The 22,818-nt window shown below is 49.1% G+C and overlaps 1 protein-coding gene across 1 annotated transcript in view; it reads left to right on the plus strand.

Moving 5' to 3' along the window:
* The window catches only part of dnajc21 (DnaJ heat shock protein family (Hsp40) member C21), a 67,449-nt gene that overhangs the window by 16,397 nt on the left and 28,234 nt on the right, over window positions 1-22,818 (plus strand). Inside the window, exons 3-6 of the mRNA XM_080183020.1 lie at window positions 2,142-2,265; window positions 16,118-16,240; window positions 16,623-16,927; window positions 22,644-22,810. Of these exons, the coding sequence (XP_080039146.1) occupies window positions 2,142-2,265; window positions 16,118-16,240; window positions 16,623-16,927; window positions 22,644-22,810 (719 nt within the window). The remainder of the gene's footprint in view (window positions 1-2,141; window positions 2,266-16,117; window positions 16,241-16,622; window positions 16,928-22,643; window positions 22,811-22,818) is intronic.

The raw sequence follows: 22,818 nt of genomic DNA on the forward strand, positions 1-22,818 counted from the left end.
CATACTTGCCCCTTTTAGCAACCCAGAGGAAAAAGTAAAAAAAAACTTATAATTTACCTATAACTTTATGTATTTGTGGAAGCTCTTTGGATTCTTCTGCCAAAACATTCTTGTGTACCCTTTTTGCCCTCCTCATTTCTCTCCTAACTCTACTCTTACACCCCCTATACTCTTCAAGAGATCCATTTGACCCGAGCTGCCTATGCATGTCATGTGCCTCCTTCCTCTTCTTGACCAGGGCCTCATCCATGGTTACTGACTTCTGCCAGCCTTTCCCTTCACTCTAAGTGAAGGTGCTGCAGGGGCATGCGCTGGTGCTGCAGGTATCGCTGCAGGGGCATGCGCTGGTGCTGCAGGTATCGCCGCAGGGGCATGCGCTGGTGCTGCAGGTATCGCCGCAGGGGCATGCGCTGGTGCTGCAGGTATCGCCGCAGGGGCATGCGCTGGTGCTGCAGGTATCGCCGCAGGGGCATGCGCTGGTGCTGCAGGTATCGCCGCAGGGGCATGCGCTGGTGCTGCAGGTATCGCCGCAGGGGCGTGCGCTGGTGCTGCAGGTATCGCCGCAGGGGCGTGCGCTGGTGCTGCAGGTATCGCCGCAGGGGCGTGCGCTGGTGCTGCAGGTATCGCCGCAGGGGCGTGCGCTGGTGCTGCAGGTATCGCCGCAGGGGCGTGCGCTGGTGCTGCAGGTATCGCCGCAGGGGCGTGCGCTGGTGCTGCAGGTATCGCCGCAGGGGCGTGCGCTGGTGCTGCAGGTATCGCCGCGGGGGGCGTGCGCTGGTGCTGCAGGTATCGCCGCGGGGGGCGTGCGCTGGTGCTGCAGGTATCGCCGCGGGGGGCGTGCGCTGGTCCTGCAGGTATCGCCGCGGGGGGCGTGCGCTGGTGCTGCAGGTATCGCCGCGGGGGGCGTGCGCTGGTGCTGCAGGTATCGCCGCGGGGGGCGTGCGCGGGTGCTGCAGGTATCGCCGCGGGGGCGCGTGCGCGGGTGCTGCAGGTGTGTCCGCGGGGGGCGTGCGCGGGTGCTGCAGGTGTGTCCGCGGGGGGCGTGCGCGGGTGCTGCAGGTGTGTCCGCGGGGGGCGTGCGCGGGTGCTGCAGGTGTGTCCGCGGGGGGCGTGCGCGGGTGCTGCAGGTGTGTCCGCGGGGGGCGTGCGCGGGTGCTGCAGGTGTGTCCGCGGGGGGCGTGCGCGGGTGCTGCAGGTGTGTCCGCGGGGGGCGTGCGCGGGTGCTGCAGGCGTGTCCGCGGGGGGCGTGCGCGGGTGCTGCAGGCGTGTCCGCGGGGGGCGTGCGCGGGTGCTGCAGGCGTGTCCGCGGGGGGCGTGCGCGGGTGCTGCAGGCGTGTCCGCGGGGGGCGTGCGCGGGTGCTGCAGGTGTGTCCGCGGGGGGCGTGCGCGGGTGCTGCAGGTGTGTCCGCGGGGGGCGTGCGCGGGTGCTGCAGGTATCACCGCGGGGGGCGTGCGCTGGTGCTGCAGGTGTGTCCGCGGGGGCGCGTGCGCAGGTGCTGCGGATGTGTCCGCGGGGGGCGTGCGCGGGTGCTGCAGGTATCACCGCGGGGGGCGTGCGCTGGTGCTGCAGGTGTGTCCGCGGGGGGCGTGCGCTGGTGCTGCAGGTATCACCGCGGGGGCGCGTGCGCAGGTGCTGCAGGTGTGTCCGCGGGGGGCGTGCGCGGGTGCTGCAGGTATCACCGCGGGGGGTGTGCACTGGTGCTGCAGGTGTGTCCGCGGGGGGCGTGCGCTGGTGCTGCAGGTGTGTCCGCGGGGGGCGTGCGCTGGTGCTGCAGGTGTGTCCGCGGGGGGCGTGCGCTGGTGCTGCAGGTGTGTCCGCGGGGGGCGTGCGCGGGCGCTGCAGGTGTGTCCGCGGGGGGCGTGCGCGGGCGCTGCAGGTGTGTCCGCGGGGGGCGTGCGCGGGTGCTGCAGGTGTGTCCGCGGGGGGCGTGCGCGGGTGCTGCAGGTGTGTCCGCGGGGGGCGTGCGCGGGTGCTGCAGGTGTGTCCGCGGGGGGCGTGCGCGGGTGCTGCAGGTGTGTCCGCGGGGGGCGTGCGCGGGCGCTGCAGGTGTGTCCGCGGGGGGCGTGCGCGGGCGCTGCAGGTGTCGCCCTGTCTCTGGCCACACCTTGGTGCGGTCTCTTACTGTGCTTCCTGTGCACAGGTACGACAGCCATCGAGAGGCAATCCTGAAGGGTGGTCTGAATGGGGATTATGAGGATGAGAGTGTGGATCTGCTGCAGTATTTCACCACTGCGTGTTACTCTGGCTATGGAGATGATGAGCAGGTATGTATGAGAAGCTGGTTACAGGCTGCTGTTATTGCAGCTGCCTGGGGTGAAGTGTTTGCTGCAGTCAGCCCAGCAGTCACTCAATGTCACTGTATTTTGTGGGAGAAACAGGGGGCGGTGGGTGAGACCTTGTGTCAAGTGTCTGTTTAACCACAGGTCTGAAGAAATGGCAGACTCAGTGATAGCAGAACCTCACCCAGGGAATCGCCCCCTGGCTCTGTCTGCTCATTAACCCTCCCAATGTAGTTCCCCTCTCACCTCAATGTTCCAGGGTACAGATGCTATACGAAAAATAGAACAGGAGCAAAGAGGAGAGGGAGAGTTGCACTTTTGATTAGGAAAAGCATCACATCGTACTGAGAGGGGATATATTCGAGGGTTTGGCCACTGAGTCTATATGGATAGAATTGAGAAATAAGAAGGGGGAAATTACTTTGATAGGGTTGTACTATCGGCCCCCAAATAGTCAGCGGGAAATTGAGGGGCTGATATGAAAGGAGATTACAGAAAGCTCCAAGAAAAATAGGGTGTTAATAATCAGAGATTTTAACTTTCCCAACATTGACTGGGACAGCCATAGTATTAGAGGGTTGGACGGAGAGGAATTTGTTGAGTGTATTCAGGGGGAATTTCTCATTCAGTATGTGGATGGCCCGACTAGAGAGAGAGCAAAACTTGACCTCCTCTTGGGAAATAAGGAAGGGCAGGTGACAGAAGTGTTAGTGAGGGATCACTCTGGGACCAGTGACCATAATTCTATTAGTTTTAAGATCGCTATGGAGAATGAGGGGTCTGTCCCAAAAGTTAAAATTCTAAACTGGGGCAAGGCCAATTTTGATGGTATCAGGCAGGAACTTTCAAAAGTTAATTGGGGGAGTCTGTGGGAAGGCAAAGGGACGTCTGGTAAGTGGGAAGCTTTCAAAAGTGTGTTAACCAGGGTTCAGGGTAAACACATTCCTCTTAGACTGAAGGACAAGGCTGGCAGAGGTCGGGAACCCTGGATGACTCAGGATATTGAGGCCCTGGTCAAGAAGAAGAAAGAGACACATAACATGCAGAGGCAGCTGGGGTGAAGTGAATCCCTTGAAGAGTATAGGGGGTGTAGGAGGGAGCTAAGAGAGTAATCAGGGGGGCTAAAAGGGGACACGAGATTGTTTTGGCAGATACGGCAAAGGAGAATCCAAAGAGCTTCTACAAATACATAAAGGGCAAAAGAGTAACAAGGGAGAGAGTAGGGCCTCTTAAAGATCAACAAGGTCATCTATGTGCAGATTTACAAGAGATGGGTGAGATCCTAAATAAATATTTCTCATCAATGTTCACTTGAGAAAAGCATGGATGTTAGGGAACTTGGGGAAATAAATAGTGATGTCTTGAGGAGTGTACATATTACAGAGAAGGAGGTGCTGGAAGTCTTAAAGTGCAGCAAGGTAGATAAATCCCCAGGACCTGATGAAATGTATCCCAGGACATCGTGGGAGGCTAGGGAGGAAATTGCGGGTCCCCTAGCCGAGATATTTGAATCATCAATAGTCATGGGTGAGGTGCCTGAAGATTGGAGGGTGGCAAATGTTGTGCCTTTGTTTAAAAAGGGCTGCAGGGAAAAGCCTGGGAACTACAGGCCAGTGAGCCTCACATCTGTGGTGGGTAAATTGTTGGAAGGTATTTTGAGAGACAGGATCTACAGGCATTTAGAGACACAAGGACTGATTAGGGACAGTCAGCATGGCTTTGTGAGTGGAAAATCATGTCTCACAAATTTGATTTTTTGAAGGGGTAACCAAGAAGGTAGACGAGGGCAGTGCAGTTGATGTTGTCTACATGGACTTTAGCAAGGCCTTTGACAAGGTACCGCATGGTAGGTTGTTGCATAAGGTTAAATCTCACGGGATCCAGGGTGAGGTATCTAAATGGATAGAAAATTGGCTTCTTGACAGAAGCCAGAGGGTGGTTGTAGAGAGTTGTTTTTCAAACTGGAGGCCTGTGACCAGCGGTGTGCCTCAGGGATCAGTGCTGGGCCCACTGTTATTTGTCATTTATATTAATGATTTGGCTGAACATGGAACATTACAGCGCAGTACAGGCCCTTCGGTCCTCGATGTTGTGCCGACCTGTGAAACCAATCTAAAGCTCGTCTAACCTAAACTATCCCAGTATCACCCATATGTTTATTCGATGACCATTTGAGCGCCCTTAATGTTGGTGAGTCCACAACTGTTGCAGTCAGGGCATTCCAGGCCCTTACTACCCTCTGAGTAAAGAACCTACTTCTGACCTCTGTCCAATATTTATCACCCCTCAGTTTAAAGCTATGTCCCCTCGTGTTAGCCATCACCATCCGAGGAAAAAGGCTCTCACTGTCCACCCTATCTAATTCTCTGATCATCTCGTATGCCTCGATTAGGTCACCTCTTAATCTTCTCTCTAACAAAAACAGCCTCAAGTTCCTCAGCCTTTCCTCATAAGACCTTCCCACCATACCAGGCAACATCCTGGTAAACCTCCTCTGCACCCTTTCCAATGCCTCCACATCTTTCTTATAATGCAGCGACCAGAACTGTACGCAATACTCCAACTGCGGCCACACCAGAGTTTTGTACAGTTGCAACATGATCTTACGGCTCCGAAACGCAATCCCTCTACCAATAAAAGCTAACACACCGTTCACCATCTTAACAACCTTATCAACCTGGGTGCCAACTTTCAGGGATCTATGCACATGTACCCCGAGATCTCTCTGCTCAACCACACTACCAAGTATCTTACTGTTAGCCCAGTACTCTGTATTCCTGTTACTCCTTCCAAAGTGAATCACCTCACACTTTTCCGTATTAAACTCCATTTGCCACCTCTCAGCCCAGCTCTGCAGCTTATCTATGTCCCTCTGCAAACTGTAACATCCATCCTCACTGTCTACAACTCCTCCGACTTTGGTGTCGTCAGCAAATTTACTAATCCATCCTTCTACACCCTCATCTAGGTCATTTATAAAAATGACAAACAGCAGTGGCTCCAAAACAGATCCTTGAGGTACACCACTTGTAACTGCACTCCAGGTTGAATATTTCCTATCAACCACCACCCTCTGTCTTCTATCAGCTAGCCAATTCCTGATCCAAACTGCTAAATCACCCTCAATCCCATGCATCTGCATTTTCTGCAGTAGCCTACCATGGGGAACCTTATCAAACGCTTTACTAAAATCCATATACACCACGTCAACTGCCTTACCCTTATCCACCTCTTTGGTCACCTTTTCAAAAAACTAGATAAGGTTTGTGAGGCACGACCTACCCTTCACAAAACCGTGTTGACTATCCCTAATCAATTTATTCCTCTCTAGATGATTATAAATCCTATCTCTTATAATCCTTTCCAAAACTTTGCCCACAACAGAAGTAAGGCTCAGTGGTCTATAATTCCCAGGATGGTCTCTACTCCCCTTCTTGAACAAGGGGACAACATTTGCTATCCTCCAGTCTTCCAGCACTATACCTGTAGCCAATGACAACATGAAGATCAAAGCCAAAGGCTCTGCAATCTCCTCCCTAGCCTCCTAGAGAATCCTACGATAAATCCCATCCGGCCCAGGGGACTTATCTATTTTCATACTCTCAGGAATTGCCAACACCTCCTCCTTATAAACCTCAATCCCGTCTATTCTAATAGCCTGTATCTCAGTATTCTCATCGACAACATTGTTTTTTTCCTGTGTGAATACTGACAAAAAATATTCATTTAGTGCCTGTCCTGTCTCCAGTCTCCACGCACAACTTCCCACTACTGTCTCTGACTGGCCCTAATCTTACCCTAGTCATTCTTTTATTCCTGACATACCTATAGAAAGCTTTAGGGTTTTCCTTGATCCTACCTGCCAAAGACTTCTCATGTCCCCTCCTGGCTCTTCTTAGCTCTCTCTTTAGCTCCTCCCTGGCTAACTTGTAACTCTCAAGCATCCTAACTGAGCCTTCACGTCTCATCTTGGCATAAGCCTCCTCCTTCCTCTTCACAAGAGATTCAACTTCTTTAGTAAACCACGGTTCTCTCACTCGACCACTTCCTCCCTGCCTGACAGGTACATCCTTGAACAAGTTCTACATTTCAATTGTGCCCATCCCTGCAGTTTCCTTCCACATCCTATGCATCCTAAATCTCGCCTAATTGCGTCATAATTTCCTTTCCCCCCAGCTGTAACTCTTGCCCTGCAGTATAAATCTGTCCCTTTCCATCACTAATGTAAACGCATAGGTTTAAGATGAGAGGGGAGAGATACAAAAGGGTTCAGAGGGGCCATTTTTTTCACTCAGAAGTTTGGGAGTCTCTGGAACAAGCTGCCGGATGTAGTAGTAAAAGTGGGTACAATTTTGTCTTTTAAATAGCATTTATACCGTTGATGGGTGTAGAGGGATATGGGCCAAATGTGGGCAATTGGGACTAGCTTAATGGTAAAAACTGGGCAGCATTCGCATGTTGTGCTGAAGAGCCTGTTTCTATGTTGTAATCCTCTGTGACTTTATTGTATTTATCCCCATATTGCCCTCCACCTTCTTTATTTTATCATTGGTTGTGGGTGTCGCTGGCTAGTCCAGCATTTATTGTCCTTCCTTAAATACCCTTGAGAAGGTGATGCTGAGCTGCCTTCTTGAAATGCTGCGGTCTTTGAGGTGTAAGTACACCCACAGTGCTGTTAGGGAGGGAGTTCCGGGATTCTGACCCAGTGACAGTGAAGGGACAGCGATGAGTGACTTGGTGAGGTGGGGGTGTTCCCAGGTATCTGCTGCTCTTGTTCTTCTAGATGGTAGAGGTTGTGGGTTTGGAAGGTGCTGCCTAAGGAGCCTTGATGAGTTCCTGCAGTATATCTTGTAGATAGTACACACGGCCGCTACTGTACATTAGCAGTGGAGAGAGTGAATGTTTGTGGAAGGGCTAGCAATCAAGTGGGCTGCTTTGCCCCGGATAGTCAGAGTCATAAAGTCTCAGTGCAAAAAAGGCCCTTCAGCCCATCAATTCTGCACTGACAATAACTACCACTGAAGTCACACTAATCCCATTTCCCAGCACTTGTTCCATTTTCTTGAATGTTATGATGTTACAAGTGCCCATCCAAATATTTTTTAAAGGTTGTGAGAGTTCCAGCCCCCCCCCCCGAATCTCCTGTCCCTCACCCTAAAAACTCTGCCCCTTTGTAATTCCTCAACAAGGGGAACAGCTGCTTCCTAGCCCCCCCCTGTCAGTATCCCTCATAATCTTACACACCTCAACACTGGTGAACCTCCTCTGTATCCCCTCGAGTGCTATCACCTCCTTCCTACAGTGAGGTGAGTGGAACTGCACACAGTACTCCAGCTCTGGCCCAACCAACACTCTGTCCAACTCCAACATTCCCTCCTTGCTCTTATACTCTGTACCACGACTGATAAAAGCAAGTGTCCCATCTGCCCTAACTCCCTGTTCACCTGCTCTGCCACATTCAGGGATCAGTGAATAATGACCCCAAGATCCCTCTGAGCTTCCCAGTGTCCTGTCATTCATTAAATACTCTCTCATCTTGTTCCTTCTTCCAAAGTGCATCACCTCCCACTTGTCAGGATTAAATACCATCAGCCACTGCTCACCCATCAGCCCAACCCAGCTATATCTTCCTGTAATCTCTGATCATCTTCACTATTAACCACCTCTCAATCTTAGTGTCTTCTACAAACTTGCCTCACATTCCTCCACATGATCATCGATATCGTTTATGTATATCACAAACAATAACAAGTACTGATCCTTGTAGTACACCGCTGGACACTGGCCTCCAGTCAACCAGCTTCTACCACTGCCCTTTGTGTCCTGTTACTGAGCCAGTTTCTGATCCGCCTCACCAAGTTTCCCTGAATTCCATGTTGGAATTCCAAAGTTATTCCAAATAATAACTTGGAGGTGGGGCGGGCTATAAACAAGCAAATAAATGATGCGTGCAGAAATGGAACAGCGATAATTATGGGGGATTTTAATCTGCATGTTGATTGGATGACCCATGTCGGACGCTGTGGGCTTGAGGAAGAGTTTGTGGAATGCTGCCGGGGTAGTTTCCTTGAACAGTGTGTGATGGAACCAATGAGGGAGCGAGCTATCTTAGATCTGGCGTTGTGTAACGAGGCAGGTAGAATTAGGGATCTTGTTGTGAGGGATCCTCTTGGGACGAGTGATCATTGTATGGTTGAGTTTTTGATGCAGATGGAGGATGAGAAAGTAGGATCCCGGACCTGCGTCCTCTGTTTGAACAGAGTGGAGTATGATAGGATGAGAGGGGAATTGGCGAATGTAGATTGGGGGCGCAGATTGGTTGGTAGGACGGCTGAGGAACAGTGGAGGGTCTTTAAGGAGATCTTTTTCGGTGCTCAGCAGAAATATATTCCGGTGGTAAAGAAGGAATGTAGGAGAAGGGATAACCAGCCGTGGTTATCGAAGGAAATAAAGGAGAGTATTAAATTAAAAGCTGATGCGTTTAGTGTGGCTAAAAGTAGTGGGCGATTAGAGGATTGGGAAGGGTTTAAAAATCAACAAAGAATAACTAAGAAGTTGATAAAGAAAGGAAGGATAGACTATGAAGCTAAACTAGCACTAAATATAATAAAGGACAATAAGAGTTTTTATGAAGAGGAGGAGGCTGGCTGGAGTGAATGTTGGACCCTTAGAGGACGAGAGGGGGGATTTAGTGGTGGGAGATGAGGAAATGGCTGAGGCCTTAAATAAGTTTTTTGCCTCGGTCTTCATGGAGGAGGACACGAATAGTTTGCCGGGTATTAAAGATAGAAGGATGGTAGGAGTTGAGGGCCTGAATGTGATTACTGTCACTAGAGAGGTAGTGCTTGATCGATTAGCGGGACTGATGGTGGACAAGTCCCCAGGACCAGATGGAATGTATCCCAGTGTTCTGAAGGAAATGGCAGAGGTGATAGTGGATGCCTTAGTGATTATTTACCAAACTTCGCTGGATTCTGGGGAAGTGCCGGAAGATTGGAAAACGGCTAATGTTATGCCGCTGTTTAAAAAAGGTAGCAGACAAAAGGCAGGGAATTATAGGCCGGTTAGTTTAACGTCTGTAGTTGGAAAAATGCTTGAACCCGTCATCAAAGAAGAAATAGCGAGGCACCTGGAAAGGAATGGTTTGATAGAGCAGACACAGCACGGATTCGTTAAGGGGAAGTTGTGTTTGACGAATTTATTGGATTTCTATGAGGATGTGACTAGTGCGGTAGACAGAGGGGAACTGGTGGATGTGGCGTTTCTCGATTTTTCAAAAGGCATTTGATAAGGTGCCTCACAAAAGGTTGCTTCAGAAGGTTAGGGGGCATGGAGTTGGGGGTAAGGTGTTAGCGTGGATAGAGGATTGGTTGTCTAATAGGAGGCAGAGAGTTGGTATCAATGGGTGCTATTCTGATTGGAGGTTGGTGACCAGTGGAGTGCTACAGGGATCGGTGCTGGGGCCTCAACTATTTACCGTTTATATAGATGATCTGGAGGAGGGGGCTGAGTGTAGGGTGACGAAATTTGCTGATGACACGAAGATGCGTGGAAAAGCAAATTGTGCGGAGGGTGTGGAAAGTCTGCAGAGGGATCTGGATAGGCTGAGCGAGTGGGCGAGGACCTGACAGATGGAGTACAATGTTAGCAAGTGTGAGGTTATCCACTTTGGCAGAAATAATAGTAGGAGGGATTACTATTTAAAGGGCGAAAAGCTGCAGCATGCTACGGTGCAGAGGGACCTGGGGGTCCTTGTGCATGAGTCGCTAAAACCCAGTCTTCAGGTGCAGCAGGTGATCAAGAAGGCGAATGGGATGCTGGCCTTTATAGCGAGGGGGATAGAATATAAAAGCAGGGAGGTCTTGCTGCAACTGTACAGGGCACTGATGAGGCTGTAGCTGGAGTACTGTGTGCAGTTTTGGTCGCCGCACTTGCACCAAGGATATTTTGGCCTTGGAGGGAGTGCAGAGGAGGTTCACCAGGCTGATACCGGAGATGAGGGGATTGGACTATGAAGAGAGACTAAATAGAATGGGCCTGTACTCAGAGTTTAGAAGGATGAGGGGGGATCTTATAGAGACGTATACGATAATGAAGGGGATGGATATGGTAGAGATAGAGAGATTCTTTCCAGTTAGAAAGGATAGCAGGACTAGAGAGCACATCCTCAAGATAAGGTGGGGGGGGTGCAGTTTAGAACGGAGTTGAGGAGGAACTTCTTCACTCAAAGGGTGGTGAATCTGTGGAATTCTCTGCCCGTTGAAGTGGTGGAGGCTACCTCGCTAAATATATTTAAGTCACGGGTAGATAGATTTCTGATAGACAAGGGAATTAAGGGTTATGGGGAGAAAGCGGAAAAGTGGAACTGATCCACTTCAGATCAGCCATGATCTTATTGAATGGCGGGGCAGGCTTGAAGGCCTAGATGGCCTACTCCTGCTCCTATTTCTTACGTTCTTATGTTTTTATGTTCATGTTCTTTGACCTTTGTTTTGCCCAATAAATTGGAACGATGAAGAATCCCGATACTGTACACGTGTAGAGTATCCCACCCTCCCCCCTCCTCTAACCTAAAAGAAAGACTCGGTGTGAGAGCAGGTAAGCTTCTTTCACTCCTTGGTAAGGGACGTAACAGGGATGGCAGTGCAGGCAGTGCGATGTTCCTCCTGTGGGGTGTTTGAGGTGAGGGACACTGGTCGTGTCCCGGCTGATTACACCTGCAGGAAGTGCATCCAATTCCAGCTCCTTGAGGACCGTGTTAGGGACCTGGAGCTGGAACTGGAGGAACTAAGGTTCATTCCGGAAGCAGAGGCAGTTATTGATAAAAGTTACAGGGAGGTAGTTACTCCTCAAAGTGATAGGTGGGTAACTGCTAGAAAGGGTAAGAAGCAGTCAGTGCAGCGATCCCTTGTGACCGTTTCTCTGTATAACTAGTATACCGTTTTGGATATTGTTGGGGGGGGGGGGGGGGGGGGTGATTTACCAGAGGTAAGCCATGGGGTACAGGTCTCTGGCACAGAGTCTGTCCCTGTTGCTCAGAAGGGAAGGGGGGAGAGGAGTAGAGCATTTGTCATTGGGGACCCCAGAGTTAGGGGAACAGATAGGAGATTCTGTGGGGACGAGAGAGAATCGCAGTTGGTATGTTGCCTCCCAGGTGCCGGGGTCTGTGATGTCTTGGATCATGTTTTGGGGATCCCTAATGGGGAGGGGAACCAGCCCCAAGTTGTGGTTCACGTAGGCACCAAAGACATAGGAAAAGGGATGGGGATGTAAAGCAGAAATTCAGGGAGTTAGGGTGGAAGCTTAGAGCTAGAACAAACAGTGTTGTTATCTCTGGTCTGTTACCCGTGCCACGGGATAGCGAGGCGAGAAATAGAGAGAGACAGCGTTTGAACACGTGGCTACAGGAATGGTGCAGGAGGGAAGGGTTCAGATACTTGGATAATTGGGGCTCATTCTGGGGTAGGTGGGACCTCTACAAGAGGGATGGTCTGCACCTGAACCAGAGAGGAACTAATATCTTGGGGGGAAAATTTGCCAATGCTATTCAGGAGGGTTTAAACTGATTCAGAGGGGGGATGGGAACCTGAATTGTAGCTCCAATGTACAGGAGGATGAGAATAGGGAGGTCATGGATAAGGTTTCTAGGTCACAGCAGTGTATTGGCAGGCGGGAGAACATAAGAACATAAGAAATAGGAGCAGGAGTAGGCCATCTAGCCCTTCGAGCCTGCCCCGCCATTCAATAAGATCATGGCTGATCTGTTGTGGCTCAGTTCCACTTTCCCGCCCTCTCCCCATAACCCTTAATCCCCTCTCTTATCAAAAACAGGGAGGGTGGTTTGAAGTGTGTATACTTTAATGCGAGGAGCATACGCAATAAGGTGGATGAACTTGCAGCCTGGGTTGGTACCTGGGACTTTGATGTTGTGGCCATTACAGAGACATGGATAGAGCAGGGACAGGAATGGTTGTTGCAGGTTCCGGAGTTCAGATGTTTCAGTCAGAGCAGAGAAGGTGGTAGAAGAGGGGGAGGCGTGGACAGTATTACGGTGGCAGAAAGGATGTTTGATGTGGACCTGTCTATTGGGGTAGTATGGGCTGAGATTAGAAACAGGAAAGGAGAGGTCACCCTGCTGGGAGTTTTTTATAGGCCTCCAAAAAGTTCCAGAGATGTAGAGGAAAGGATTGCAAAGATGATCCTGGATAGGTGTGAAAGTAACAGGGTAGTTGTTATGGGGGACCTTAACTTAACAAATATCGATTGGAAAAGCTATAGTTCAAGCTCGTTAGAGGGGTCAGTTTTTGTCCAATGTGTGCAGGAAGGTTTCCTGACACAGTATGTAGATAGGCCAACAAGAGGTGAGGCTACGTTGGATTTGGTACTGGGTAATGAACCAGACCAGGTGTTAGACTTGGAGGTAGGTGAGCACTTTGATAGTGACCACAATTCGGTTACGTTTACCTTAGTGATGGAAAGGACAGGTTTATACTGCAGGGTGAGAGTTACAGCTGGGGAAAGGAAATTGGCGAGATTTAGGATGCATAGGTTGGAGTAGGAAACTGCAGGGGCTGGGAACAACTGAAATGTGGAGCTTGTTCAAAAAACAGCTACTGCGAGTCCTTGATAAGTACGTATCTGTCAGGCAGGGAGGAAGTGGTCGAACGAGGGAACCGTGGTGTACTAAGGAAGTTGGATCTCTGGTGAAGAGGAAGAAGGAGGCTTATGTAAAGATGAGACGTGAAGGCTCAGTTAGGGCACTGGAGAGTTACAAATTAGCCAGGAAGGAGCTAAAGAGAGAGTTAAGAAGAGCCAGGAGGGGACATGAGAAGCCTTTGGTGGGTACATAGAACATAGAACATAGAACATTACAGCGCAGAACAGGCCCTTTGGCCCACGATGTTGCGCCGACCAGTTACAAAAACAATGACCCACTAGCCTATACCAATCCCTTTTCGTCCATAAACCTATCCACAGATCTCTTAAACGCCCCCAAACTAGGCGCATTTACAACTGCAGCAGGCAGGGCATTCCAATCCCTCACCACCCGCTGGGTAAAGAACCTACCCCTGACATCCGTCCTGTAGCTACCCCCCCTTAATCAAGGAAAACCCTAAAGCTTTCTATAGGTATATCAGGAATAAAAGAATGACTAGGGTAAGATTAAGGCCAGTCAGAGACAGCAGTGGGAAGTTGTGTGTGGAGCCTGAAGAGATAGGAGAGGCGCTAAATGAATATTTTTCGTCAGTGTTCACGCAGGAAAAAGTCAATGTTGTTGAGGAGAATACTGAGATACAGGCTTTTAGACTAGACAGGATTGAGGTACATAAGGAGGAGGTGTTAGCAATTCTGGAAAGTATGAATATAGATAAGTCCCCTGGGTCGGATGGGATTTATCCTAGGATTCTCTGGGAGGCTAGGGAGGAGTTTGCAGAGCCTTTGGCTTTGATCTTCATGTTGTCATTGTCTACAGGTATAGTGCTGGAAGACTGGAGGACAGCAAATGTTGTCTCCTTGTTTAAGAAGGGAAGTAGAGACCATCCTGGGAATCATAGACTGGTGAGCCTTACTTCTGTTGTGGGCAAAGTATTGGAAAGAATTATAAGGGATAGGATTTATAATCATCTAGAGGGAAATAAATTGATTAGGGATAGTCAACACGGTTTGGTGAAGGGTAGGTCGTGCCTCACAAACCTTATCGAGTTTTTTGAAAAGGTGACCAAAGAGGTGGATAAGGGTAAGGCAGTTGACGTGGTGTATATGGATTTTAGCAAAGAGTTTGATAAGGTTCCCCATGGTAGGCTACTGCAGAACATGCAGATGCATGAGATTGAGGGTGATTTAGCAGTTTGGATCAGGAATTGGCTCGCTGATAGAAGACAGAGGGTGGTGGTTGATGGGAAATATTCAACCTGGAGTTCAGTTACAAGTGGTGTACCTCAAGGATCTGTTTTGGGGCCACTGCTGTTTGTCATTTTTATAAATGACCTAGATGAGGGTGTAGAAGGATGGATTAGTAAATTTGTGGACAACACTGAAGTCGGAGGAGTTGTAGACAGTGAGGATGGATGTTACAGTTTGCAGAGGGACATCGATAAGCTGCAGAGCTGGGCTGAGAGGTGGCAAATGGAGTTTAATGTGGAAAAGTGTGAGGTGATTCACTTTGGAAGGAGTAACAGGAATACAGAGTACTGGGCTAACAGTAAGATACTTGGTAGTGTGGACAAGCAGAGAGATCTCGGTGTCCATGTGCATAGCTCCCTAAAAGTTGGCACCCAGGTTGATAAGGTTGTTAAGAAGGCGTACGGTGTGTTAGCTTTTATTGGCAGAGGGATTGAATTTCGGAGCCGTGAGGTCATGTTGCAACTGTACAAAACTCTGGTGCGGCCGCACTTGGAGTATTGTGTACAGTTCTGGTCGCCGCATTATAAGAAAGATGTGGAGGCATTGGAAAGGGTGCAGAGGAGGTTTACCAGGATGTTGCCTGGTATGGTGGGAAGGTCTTATGAGGAAAGGCTGAGGGACTTGAGGTTATTTTCATTAAAGAGAAGAAGGTTAAGAGGTGACTTAATGAGGCATACAAGATGATCAGAAGATTAGATAGAGGGGGCAGTGTGAGCCTTTTTCCTCAGATGTACATGGCTGACACGAGGGAACACAGCTTCAAATTGAGGGGTGATAGATATTGGACAGAGGTCAGAGGTAGGTTCTTTACTCAGAGGGTAGTAAGGGCGTGGAATGCCCTGCCTGTAACAGTAGTGGACTCACCAACATTAAGGGCATTTAAATGGTCATTGGATAAACATATGGATGATATTGGGATAGTTTAGGTTAGATGAGCTTTAGATTGGTTTCACAGATCGGAACAACATTGAGGGCCGAAGGGCCTGTACTGCGCTGTAATGTTCTATGTGTAACTCTACATCTTCAAAGAATTCCAACAGATCTGTCAAGCGTGATTTCCCTTTCATAAATCCATGCTGACTCTATCTGCTCCTGTCACTGCTTTCTAAATGCTCTGCTATAAAGTCCTTGATAATGGATTTGAGAATTTTCCCCACTACCGATATTAAGCTTCCTGGTCTATAATTCCCTGTTTTGTCTCTACCTCACTTTTTGAATATTGCAGTGACATTCGCTACCCTTCAATCTACAGGGACTGTTCCAGAGTCTATAGAATCCTGGAAGATGACCACCAATGCATCCACTATTTGTAGAGTCACTTCCTTAAGCACTCTGGGATGTAGATTATCAGGCCCTGGTGATTTATCCACCTTCAATCCCATCAATTTTCCCAGCTCTACTAATATTGATCTCCCTCAGTTCTTCCCTCTCACTAAATCTTACATTTCCCAACATTTCTGGTATCTGATTTGTGTTCTCTTTTGTGAAGACAGAACCCAAAGTATGTATTCAGTTGCTCCGCCATTTCTTTGTCCCCTATTGCACATTCCCCTGTCCCTGTCTGTAGGGAACCTATATTTGTTTTCACCAACTTCTTTCTCTTCAAATATCGATAAAAACTGAGTGTCGGACTTAATGTTCCCTATGCGTTTATTTCTGTCCTGTATTTTCCCCTTTTTAATTCATCTCTTGGTCCTTCTTTGCTGAATTCTAAACTGCTCCCAATCCTCAGACCGATTATTTTTCTTGGCCAATCTGTATGCTTCTTCCTTGGATTGGATTCTCTCTCTAATTTCCTTTGTGAGCCATGGATTGGCCCTCTTACCCATTTTCTTTTTGTGCCAGACAGGAATAAACTGCAATTCCTCCATGTGTTCCGTGAATGTTTGGGAATGTTGTGCCTCTTGTTGATGGGGGTAATTTTCTGTTGCAGGGTTTTTACACTGTTTACCGGCAAGTTTTTGAGAAAATTGTGGAGGAGGAGCTGGATTCACAACAGGAACCTGAGGATGTGACATGGCCGTCATTTGGAGATTCCCAGAGTGACTACAACACGGTAACTACACCTGCCCCCATCATGCTCCCCCACCTTGAACCCTGCTCTGAACCCTCCTGCCCTGATCTCTGACCCCCTTGCTTTGAACCCCATGCCCTGCTCCCTTACCCTGAACCCCCCCTGCCCCGATTGCCACCCCACTCCTGCCCTGATTGCTGCTCTCCTGCTCTGAACCCCTCCTGTGAGGATTGCTGCCCCTGCCCCACTCCCCTGCTCTGAACTTCCCCTGCCCCGATCACTGCCCCCCCCCCGTTCCTCTGCACTAACACCCCCTCTCCGTTCACCTGCTCTGAACCCCACTCCCCCTGAGCCCTCCCCGCGCCGTTCAGTCAGTGTGAGGATGAGCTGCCATTGGTCACTCTAACTGTTATTCCCCCCCCAGGTTGTTCACCTGTTCTACGCTCACTGGCAGAGTTTCTGTACACGGAAGCTGATGGCCTGGAAAGACAAGTATGACACCCGACAGGCTTCAAACCGCTGGGAGAAACGAGCCATGGAAAAAGAGAACAAGAAGATTCGGGATAAGGCCCGGAAAGAACGCAATGAGGTGGTGAGGCAGCTGGTAGCTTTTATCCGCAAGCGAGACCGGAGAGTGCTGGCTCACCGCAAGAGATTGGAGGAAGAGAACGCAGAGAAAATCAGGAGGTTTGAGGAGCTTCGGAGGCATCAGAAACTGGAGCAGGCCAGGTACTGAGGAAGAGCAGCATCCACCCCCATCCCCAACCCTCCGCCCCCACACCACTACCCTCTCACCCACCCCCATTCCCTCCCCTTTCCACTCCGTTTCTTCTCTATCCCCCTTCTCCTCCTCTCTCCCTCCCTCTTCCCAGTCTCCCCAGGAAAGCTGAAGAAAAGATTGGACCTGTCAGAGATGTACAGGGTAACTTGTGGCTTGATTGAGAGGATGTGGACAGAGTTGTGAGTGAGTGCTTTGTCTTCACTAGGGAGAGGAATGATTCAGACATTCTAGTTGAAGAGGAGGAGTGTGAAATATTAGAGGCAATAAGTTAGTGAGACAGGGAGTACTGGAGGGACTGGCCTGGGCCAGACGGATAAAGAAAGGTAAGATGGATTATGAGAGTAAACTAGCTCAGAATATAAAAACAGATGGCAAAAGTTTCTACAAATATATAAAACGAAAAAGTGTGGCAAAAGTAAGCAGTGGTCCTTTAGAGGATGAGAAGGGGGATGTAATAACTGGAAATGAGAAAACGGCTGAGGCATTGAGTAGGTATTCATTATCACAAAAGAGGTAGTGTTAGGCAAGTTAATGGGACTAAAGGTAGACAAGTCTCCTGGTCCTGATGGAATACATCCCAGGGTATTAAAGGAGATGGTGGGAGAAATAGCAAATGCACTAGTGGTAAATTACCAAAATCCACTGGACTCTGGGGTGGTTCCTGCAGATTGGAAAACAGCAAATGTGAAGCCACTGTTTATAAAAGAAGGTAGACAAAAGGCAGGTAACTATAGGCCGGTTAGCTTAACTTCTGTAGGAGGAAAAATACTCGCATCCTATCATCAAGGAGGAAATAGCGAGACATCTGGATATAAATTGTCCCATAGGTAATACGCAGTATGGGTTCATGAAGGGCAGGTCATGTTTGACCAATTTGGTGGAATTCTTTAAGAACATTACATGGGCAGTGGGGAACCTGTGGATGTGGTGTATCTGGATTTCCAGAAGGTATTTGACGAGGTGCCGCACCAAAGACTGCTACATAAGGTAAAGGTGCAGTGTTATGGGTAATGTATTAGTGTGGATAGAGGATTGGTTAACTAACAGAGAGCAAAGAGTGGGGGTAAATGGGTGTTTTTCTGGTTGGTGATCAGTGACTAGTGGTGTGCCTCAGGGATCAGTGTTGGGACCACAACTATTTACGATTTACATCGATGATTTGGAGTTGGGGACCAAGTGTAGTGTGTCAAAATTCACAGATGACACTAAGATGGGTGGCAGAGCAAAGTGTGCAGAGGATACTGAAAGTCTGTAAAGGGATATAGATAGTCTAAATGAGTGGGCGAGGGTCTGGCAGATGGAGTACAATGTTGGTAAATGTGAGGTCATCCATTTTGGTAGGAATAACAGCAAAATGGACTATTATTTAAATGGTAAAAATTGCAGCATGCTGCTGTGCAGAGGGATCTGGGTGTCCTTGTGCAGGAATCTCAAGGAGTTGGTTTGCAGGTACAACAGGGAATTAAGAAGGCAAATGGAATTTTGTCCTTCATTGCCAGAGGGATGGAGTTTAAAAACAGTGAGGTTATGTTACAGCTGTATAAGGTGCTGGTGAGGCCACACCTGGAGTACTGTGTACAGTTTTGATCTCCTTACTTGAGAAAGGATATACTGGCACTGGAGGGAGTGCAGAGGAGATTCACTAGGTTGATTCCGGAGTTGAGAGGGTTGGCTTATGAGGAGAGACTGAGTAGACTGGGGCTATACTCATTGGAATTCAGAAGAATGAGGGAAGATCTTATAGAAACATATAAGATTATGAAGGGAATAGATAAGATAGAAGCAGGAAGTTGTTTCCACTGGTGGGTGAAACTAGAACTAGGGGGAATAGCCTCAAAATAAGGGGAAGCAGATTTCGGACTGAGTTGAGGAGGAACTTCTTCACACAAAGGGTTGTGAATCTGTGGAATTCCCTGCCCAGTGAAGCAGTTGAGGTTCCCTCATTGAATGTTTTTAAGGCAAGGATAGATACATTTTTGAACAGTAAAGGAATTAAGGGTTATGGTGAGTGGGCGGGTAAGTGGAGCTGAGTCCATGAAAAGATCAGCCATGATCTTATTGAATGGGGGAGCAGGATCGAGGGACCAGATGGCTGACTCATAAGAACATAAGAAATAGGAGCAGGAGTAGGCCATCTAGCCTTTCGAGCCTGCCCCGCCATTCAATAAGATCATGGCTGATCTGTCGTGGCTCAGTTCCACATTCCCGCCCTCTCCCCATAACCCTTAATCCCCTCTCTTATCAAAAACCCATCAACCCGCTTCTTAAAAATATTTAGCGAGGCAGCCTCCACCACTTCAACGGGCAGAGAATTCCAGAGATTCACCACCCTTTGAGTGAAGAAGTTCCTCCTCAACTCCGTTCTAAACCGCCCCCCTTTATCTTGAGGCTGTGCCCCCTAGTCCTACTGTCTTTTTTGACCTTTACTTATAACTGGCTTTTCTTTCAGAACCCTCGGATGCATTCCATCCTGTCCTGGGGACTTGTCCACAATCAGCCCCTCCAGTCTGTCGAGCACCACCTCTCTAGTAACAGTAATGTCATTAAGACCCTCCAGTCCTACCACCTTTCCATCTCTAACACCCGGCAAATTATTCACGTCCTCCTCCGTGAAGACAGAAACAAAAAAGTTATTCAAGACCTTAGCCATATCCCCATCCCCTTACCACTAAGTCCCCTTTCTCATCCTCTAAGGGTCCAACGTTCACCCTAGCCAGCCTCTTCCTTTCTATATATTTATAAAAACTCTTGCTATCCTTTTTTATATTAAGTGCTAGCCCAGCTTCATAGCTTCTCCTACCCTTCTTTATCAACTTCTTTGTCAATCTTTGTTGACATTTAAACCTTTCCCAATCCTCTTCTCGCCCACTGCTCTTAGCTACTCTAAATTCCTCCGCTTTTAATTTAACACTTTCCTTCACCTCCTTCGTTATCCACGGCTTATTACCTCTCCTCCTTCGGTCCTTTTTGACCATCGGAATAAATTTCTGCTGAGCACCAAGAAAGATCTCCTTAAAGATCCTCCACTGCTCCTCAGCAGACCTACCTTGGGTCGGTGCTGGGGCCTCAGCTATTTACCATTTATATAGATGATCTGGAGGAGGGAACCGAGTGTAGGGTGTCGAAATTTGCTGATGACACCAAGATTGGGGAACGGCAAATTGTGCGGAGGGTGGGGAGAGTCTGCAGAAGGATCTAGATAGGCTGGGCGAATGGGCCAGGAACTGGCAAATGGAATTTAATGTTGGCAAGTGTGAGGTGGTCCACTTTGGTAGGAAGAATGGTAGGAAGGACTATCACTTACGTGGCGAAAAACTGCAACAGGCGACGGTGCAGAGGGACCTCGGGGTCCTTGTGCATGAGTCGCAAAAACCCAGCTTGCAGGTGCAGCAGGTGGTCAGGAAGGCGAATGGGATGCTGGCCTTCATCGCGAGGGGGATTGAATATAAAAGTAGGGAGGTCTTGCTGCAGCTGTATAGGGCATTGGTGAGGCCGCAGCTGGAGTACTGTGTGCAGTTTTGGTCGCCGCACCTGCGCAAGGATATTTTGGCCTTGGAGGGAGGGCAGAGGAGGTTTACTAGGCTGATACCGGAGTTGAGGGGGTTGAGCTATGAGGAGAGGCTGAATAAACTAGGCTTGTACTCGTTAGAGTTTAGAAGAATGAGGGGAGATCTCATTGAGACGTATAAGATGATGAATGGGATGGATAGGATAGAGGTGGAGAGACTCTTCCTGCTCAAAAAAGACAGTAAGGACTAGGGGGCACAGCCTCAAGATAAAAGGGGGGCGGTTTAGAACGGAGTTGAGGAGGAACTTCTTCACTCAAAGGGTGGTGAATTTCTGGAATTCTCTGCCCGTTGAAGTGGTGGAGGCTGCCTCGCTAAATATTTTTAAGAAGCGGGTTGATGCGTTCTTGATAAGAGAGGGGATTAAGGGTTATGGGGAGAGGGCGGGAATGTGGAACTGAGCCACGACAGATCAGCCATGATCTTATTGAATGGCGGGGCAGGCTCGAAGGGCTAGATGGCCTACTCCTGCTCCTATTTCTTATGTTCTTATGTCAAGATGGTCAGGAAAGCAGATGGAATGCTTTCCTTGGGTGAGATACTGAACACAAGCACAGGGATGTAATGATGGAACTATATAAAACACTGGTTAGGCCACAGCTGGAATCCCTGTCACCACATTGCAGGAAAGATATAGATTCTCTGGGGAGAGTGTAAAATTACAAGAATGTTGCCAGGGTTTGAAAATTGCAGAAGTGAGGAGAGGTGGGGGTGGGGCTGGGGTTGTTTTCCCTCGAACAGAGGAGGCTAAGGGGTGATTTGATCGAGATGTTCAAAATGATGAGGGGTGGGGGGGGTGGTGAGAGAGCGCAGACGAGCTGAGAGGTCAGTTACCAGGGGACACAGATTGAAGGTGATTGGTAAAAGGGTTAGAGGGTGGTGGGTGTCTGGAATTCACTGCCTGAGTTAAACATTGAAACGCAGAAGATAGGGGAAGGCCATTCAGTGCTTCCAGCCTGCTCCACCATTCATCACCATCATGGCTGATTGTCCAATTCAATATCCTAATCCTGCTTTCTCCCCATAACCTTTGATCCCATTCACCCCAAGTGCTATATCCAGCCTCCTCTTGAATACATCCAATGTTTTGGCATCAGCAACTTCCTGTGGTAATGAATTCCACAGAATCACCACCCTTTGGATGAAGAAATCTCTCCTCATCTCCATCCTAAATGGTCTACCCCGAATCCTCAGACTGTGACCCCTCGTTCTGGGCACCCCCACAATCGGGACCATCCTCCCTGCATCTACCCTGTGTAGTCCTGTTAGAATTTTATAAGTCTCTGTGAGATCCCCCCCTCATCTAGAACATAGAACATTACAGCGCAGAACAGGCCCTTCGGCCCACGATGTTGCGCCGACCAGTTAAAACAATGACCCACTAACCTAAACCAATCCCTTTTCGTCCATAAACCTATCTGTCTGAACTCCAGCGGGAACAATCCTAACCTAGTCAACCTCTCCTCATACGTCAGTCCCTCCATCCCTGGAATCAGCCTGGTAAACCTTCGCTGTCCTCCCTCGAGAGCAAGAACATCCTTCCTCAGAAAAGGAGACCAAAACTGTACACAATACTCTAGGTGTGGCCTCACCAAGGCCCCTGTATAATTGCAGCAACACATCCCTGCTCCTGTACTCGAAACCTCTCACAGTGAAGGCCAACGTACCATTCACCTGCTTTACTGCCTGCTGTGCCTGCACACTTACCTTCACTGACTGGTACACAAGGACACCCAGGTCCCTCTGCACACTCCCCTCTCCCAACTTACAGCCATTCAGGTAGTAATCTGCCGCCTTGTTTTTGTTTCTAAAGTGAATAACCTCACACTTATCAAAATTATTCTGCATCTGCCATTTATTTGCCCACTCACCCAAACTAACCAGATCATTCTGAGTTGGTGGTTGAGGTGGAAACACCTCATTTAAAAGGCAGCCGGGTCTGTGTCTGAAGCGCTGGAAGCTGTGAGGCTACAGACCAGGAGCTGGGGAACGGGGTTATAATGAACAGCTAGTTTTTCAGTTGGTGCTGACGGGATGGGCTGAGTGGCCTCTCTCTGTGTGCTGTGATATCTCTATGGTTCTGTCTCTCCCTGTGCAGGTTAGCAGAGCAGTACCAGGAGCAGAGCTGGATGGCTATGTCAGATCTGGAGAAGGAGCTGCAGCAGATGGAGGCTCAGTACCAGCAGGAGTTCGCTGATGGTTCTGATGACCAGGAAAGTTGTGGCAGTCAGGAGGAAACTCAGGATCTCAATGGGACAGGAGAAGGTAAAGGC

The sequence above is a fragment of the Carcharhinus amblyrhynchos genome, unplaced genomic scaffold (assembly GCF_965287045.1).
Source record: "Carcharhinus amblyrhynchos unplaced genomic scaffold, sCarAmb.v2.hapA chromosome_117, whole genome shotgun sequence".
In the NCBI taxonomy this organism is placed as follows: domain Eukaryota; kingdom Metazoa; phylum Chordata; class Chondrichthyes; order Carcharhiniformes; family Carcharhinidae; genus Carcharhinus; species Carcharhinus amblyrhynchos.